The following is a 5,457-nucleotide window of genomic DNA, read 5'->3' as shown; positions in this document are numbered from 1 at the left end:
TCAACAATAAATATGAAACTTATCTAACAGGATTATATGTCCATTCCAGTAATAGGCAAGGTATTTGCTGCTTAAACTTGGGTGATCATGTGACTTTTCTTGATGATATCCTTGTTCACATAGACACAGAATCTTGTCAGAATATTGTACATTCTATTTGTTGGAAAATTAGTCCATGTTAAAGTTCCTCACAGGGTTGATTAATTCATAAATTCTTGTTTTTAGCTTATCTTTCTTTTTCCTATTGTACCCCATATTTGAGAAAACATTTACTGAATGTTACTGTTCCTCATTCTGACATGTTCATCAGTCACCAAAATACCTGTAGATTTTTTTTTGTATATTCAAAGATCTTTAATATGAGTCTTTGGGTCCCTCCTTTTGCTAAATGTGTCGCAGTTGTTTCTCAGTTTTTATCTTTGCATCAGTTGTTTCTTTGTGTTCTTTTCAGGTTTTAGCAAAATGACATAGCACTTTGGAGCAAAAATGCAAAAGAGTAATCCTAGAGCTGAGGCTAAAATAGCAAAAACATGGACAGCAACAGTATATTTTCCAATGGTGCTCATATAAACTGGGATAAAAGTAACCCAAACAGCAAAGAAGATCAGTATGCTAAAGGTAATGAACTTGGCCTCGTTGAAATGATCAGGCAGCTTCCGTGCCAAAAAGGCCAACGCGAGGCACATGCAAGCCAGGATTCCGATGTATCCAAGAACAAGCCAAAAACCAACATCTGAACCAGTTGCACATTCAATGATTATTTTAGAGCTGTGGTAATCTGTATTGTAATTGGCATGGGGTGGACTGGTAAGCAGCCAAATAAGACAGACAAGAACCTTGAGGGGACAGAAAGACAAAAAGACAGTGGTTTTAAACTGATTTGAAATGACAAAAAAAAAAAAAAAGATATTGCTCAACTAGAAAGATTTACTACCTGGACAGCGGTTCCCAAAAACACACTGGCTCTCTGCTGTTTGTTTCCAAACCATTTCATTGCATTACTTCCTGGTAATCTGGACCTGAAAGCCATTAAAACCACTGTTGTCTTGGCCAGGAGGCATGAAAGACAGAGGGCAAAACTGATCCCAAATGCTGGATATCTGATCCAGCAGAGCCAGTCTGAAGGCTTACCAAGGAACAGTAGACCAACAAGGAAGCAAATGGTGATAAAGATCAGCAGCAGAAAGCTCAACTCCATGTTGTTTGCTCGAACTAGAGCTGTGTCTTTATAAGAGTAGAATATAGCAATGATAATAAGGGAAAAAGAGGCTCCTATTGTCAAGGCAGCACACAGCAGAACACCCATGAGCTCAAAGTAAGATAGATACTCAATTGTTTTAGGTATGCAGAGATCTCTGTCATTATTAGGCCATGTGTCGTCAGAACATCTTGAGCAATCTAAAGAATCTGAATATGGAGGAAGAAGAAAAAACTTTCAAAAGCCACATTTAAAGCTGTATCTTGCAGAAGAATAAGCACAATATCCCAGAGAAACGAAAATAAAGATGATCTTTATAGAAGGCTGGTCAGTTTGTAACAGGTGAACTGGGAATGGTGTTATTTATGAAAATGAATGCTTCACATGCAGTATATGATCATTTAAGAGCAGTTTCTATCAAGGAAGTTTAAAATGCTGATTAGACAAATCATTTAAAGAAACATTATTTTGCTAAGGTTAAATGTACCTCTTGGATTTGCATTTCAGATTGATTTGAACACATTCCAATTGTTCTAAATAAGTAAAAAACTAATTTGACCTAATTCCAAAGTTATTCAAGATAAAATTTGGTTCTAAAAATTAAAATCCATGCTAAATTGTGACATCATAGCATCATTGTATTGATTATGGTTTTCTGCCATTTTCATTTCTTCTTCTTTGTGTACATAGTAGCTTAGTTTAGTTAAGTTTCGATAGTTTAGTCAAGAGTTTTTACCTAAAATATTTTTAGCTTGGAGCTGTTGATTTTCGTTTAGCTCTTATGTTTTAAATCGAAGCTGTTGTGAATTTATTTAATGCTGAAATAATGTATTTGCTACCCCTACTGGCAAATGTGGCAGACTTATGAATCTACTTGGTCTTGCAAAGAACCAAGAAAAAAAAAAGAAAAAAAGAGGAAAAAGAAGAGAGAAAGGAAAAAAAGAAAAAAAAAAGTGAAGCTTGAAGCTTAAGTTAAGCTGAGTATTGGCCTTCTTTCTGATAATTTCGACTATTAACTCTCTTACATTTGAACACAACTAGTTCATTGACATTTAATTCTCGGATGTAAAGTTTATCCCTTAAGATAAAAACTAAGTTGAGACAATGTTATAACAGCAAAAAAAGATACCCTCAGTACGCTAGGTCCCAGTAAAAAATGACTGAGATAAGTACAGTATCAACAATGACACACATCCTTTATAGATAGCCTGTGTAATATATATTTCAAAATGGTAACATGCATTGCAAGATAGAAACAGATCTGTACTGGGCCTAAATTTGAAAACCTGAAAAAACAAAATAAGAAGGACATAAAACCAAGTTTCCCTCCCTTTCTTTTAAATTTATATCCTTTATATCCAGGTTACATTGATATTCACAATGGCATTTTAAATGAGACTTAAGCTTGTCAAATTTGAATAGCTTTAACTTGCTTTTTGTATCAAAATTCCTATCTAAATATATATTTTATGGGATAATTCAGACTGGCTATTCACATAAATGTTATTTTCAGACGGCTAAGAGCCAGAACAATACCTACAGATGCACAGGGTGAACATACAAGCTCCATCTATAACTTTACTTAATGTGTTTTCATAGTGAAAGAAAGGACATACCAGTTGTATTACTAAACTCTCCTTCAGCACAAGGGACACAGTCATAACAGCAAATAGGTTCTCCTTTTCTTCTGGCAACACGGGAACCTGGAGGACAGCTATTGCTGCACACAGACTGGACTGCCTATTAGAGACTCAGATGTAATGTTAAAATCATTAATGAGTATTTAACATGTTAGTCTCTCTTTAAATGTATTCATATATTATCAAAAATATAGAAGTAAAAAAACTGAATTAGATACTTTCAAACTTAACACAAAACTCTTGCTTTAATAAATATTTGATTCTATATAGACAGTAGTTACATACTGTATGTGTTCATAAAAAGTTACTTAATAAAATGGGAGTTAAGGATCAGAAAATGCTTTCAGATTTTGTTCATAATCAACTTTAAATGTTAAGTGCAATATAAGTACATTGAAATTATTGATAAAAGTTATTAAACTACTCTTAAAAACTTAAAGGAGGATTCATGAATATTTGTAAAAACAAACAATACAATGACTTTGAAATAATGAGATGATAACTATGCTATATAGTTTTGAATCAAAACCTTTGAAAGCCAACAATTCTTTAATTAAATACAACTGAAAATATACAAACAAAAACTTTTAAGGAACGGATAATACTTATTTAAGAAAGCATGTTGCACATCAATACAATCAATTTAACTGATGAGTGAATCAGCAGTGCACAGAAGAGTCTAAGTGGTGAACATGGTCTCAGGCCTGTTTGTGTAGAACACACCTGCTTTCCAACTGGCCACATAATTGCTGAGTCATTTATGACCAAGCTGCGTCCAGCAGGAAGGGAGGCATCGTAGAAACCTACTTTTACCAAATTTAGATATCCATCAGGCCCCCTCTGCCAGTTCATTAGATCATAATAAGCAATTGGGTCACCATTTTGATCAAAGTTGACTTTCTCTCCTAGTGCGGAAAAATTTGCAAGCTTCATGTAATGGAGAAGCTAAAGGAATAAAAATAAGGAGCATTTAAAAAATGCTTCTCATTGTCTCTAAAATTATATGGATAGCATACAGCATTTTACTTCTCTCACCTGCCAGGGTTCAAAATTCTTTGGATCTGCACAAGTTTTTTTAAGAAACGGTCCTTCTCCAGCTTTGCAATTACTCATATCTTGCAAGGCATAAGCTACAAGATACACAGCTTTGTAGACATTATAGGACACTCGCAGTTGCGTGACATCAGAATAAGGAGAGTAAACGTCATTCAAATCTTCAGTCCCTTTACACGGAGCTCTGCCTTGATTGCTTCCTAACCCATGAAAGTGGTTGTTGACAGATCCATTTAGTCGACAGTTAAATGTTTCCTCCCAAAATTCTGTTAAGAATGCTAATTTATGAATAGCTGAATGTGTGAGATCCAGAAGATGTTGCTGCAGCCCTGGTATCACAATAGCTCTCTGTATTGCAAATCCAAGAGTGCCCTTTAGAAGATTGTCTGATTTTTCCCAAAGCGACTTAGAGGTGGCCCAGGCCTCACTGGCTATCCATTGAAAGCCAGTCAAATTTAGACGTTGCATTTCTCTTAGAATGCCCTGCATTTCTGCCTCTCCTGAAAAGTTAATGATGACTTTTGAAGATGACCTCTGGTGAAGGAAAATTCAGAGATGACATTACATGACAGTTACGGAGTTAGGATGTCGTGGATCTTTTCTTTTCCATTAAATATCTTGAATAAGCAAAGATAGTAAAAGTAAAGGTACTATAAAATATACATCTCTTACAGAATAACCTTTGTTCACAACCTTTTAAATTAGTGCAATAACTCAACAAAAAAAACAAAAGAGAAAAGTTTTTCAAAAGTAATTAGTATAAAGTGCTTATCTTTTAACTATAACTGAATACAGTATTTAAACTTTTTTGTTTGTTTATTCACAGTAGTCATGCACTGGACATATGAGCATTAAAGAACATGTAACCTCCTTTCAATCATTTTCCATGATGAACTTAAAAACATAGTAGTTGTAGTATGTAAAACACACCTGAATTATATTAAGAAGCTTTTCAAGATCCTGGTGGCTTAGACCCACAGGGTAGAAATGTGTGTAGGCAGCACATACACCATAATGCACTGATTCCTGAAGGAAAAGCTGTATGGCAAAGCGAGCATAATCAGATTCTACTCCAATAACTCCCACCCAGGTCCAGCCAAAATAGCGGACCAACTGGGCCAGGGCTTTAATCTGGAAGGCGTCACTAGGCATTGTCCTCATGAAGGTGGGAAATTCCCTTTGATTGCTCAGGCAGCTGCATGAGGCAAAATAGCTCACCTAAAATTACAGCAAACAGTGGTTGACCTTTTGCACTACTGTTCTTTTAAAAGACTGGAGAAAATGCATCAAATTACATAGAACAAAATTACCTTGTACTTTACGACAGTCAATACAACTTACTTAAAAGCCTGAATAGATGTAGTTTTGAGACATAAGAATGCATTTATTGTCATCTCAGTTTTCCCAATATATCATTTTTGGAAAGATTGAACTTCATTAAACAGGAATAAATCTGAATCATGCTGGTTTTTTAAAGTTAAAATAACTGTGATACTGCAATAATATAATATATTATATAATAATATATTATATTATATAATATCTATCTATCTATCTATCTATCTA

The 5,457-nt window shown here is 34.5% G+C and overlaps 1 protein-coding gene across 1 annotated transcript in view; it reads right to left on the bottom strand.

Moving 5' to 3' along the window:
• Positions 1–413: 413 nt before the first annotated feature.
• Positions 414–5,457, bottom strand: part of LOC107083371 (extracellular calcium-sensing receptor-like) — a 5,932-nt gene continuing 888 nt past the window's right edge. Inside the window, exons 3-8 of the mRNA XM_015372549.1 lie at positions 4,822–5,109; positions 3,874–4,425; positions 3,562–3,783; positions 2,815–2,938; positions 935–1,407; positions 414–836 (exon numbers count right to left, since the gene is read on the bottom strand). Coding sequence (XP_015228035.1) covers positions 414–836; positions 935–1,407; positions 2,815–2,938; positions 3,562–3,783; positions 3,874–4,425; positions 4,822–5,109 — 2,082 coding nt within the window. The remainder of the gene's footprint in view (positions 837–934; positions 1,408–2,814; positions 2,939–3,561; positions 3,784–3,873; positions 4,426–4,821; positions 5,110–5,457) is intronic.

The sequence above is a fragment of the Cyprinodon variegatus genome, unplaced genomic scaffold (genome assembly GCF_000732505.1).
Source record: "Cyprinodon variegatus isolate N-32 unplaced genomic scaffold, C_variegatus-1.0 Scaffold4, whole genome shotgun sequence".
Taxonomy (NCBI): Eukaryota; Metazoa; Chordata; class Actinopteri; order Cyprinodontiformes; family Cyprinodontidae; genus Cyprinodon; species Cyprinodon variegatus.
The sequence above is the reverse complement of the archived record's forward strand: the minus strand, read 5'-3'. Positions and strand labels throughout refer to the sequence as shown.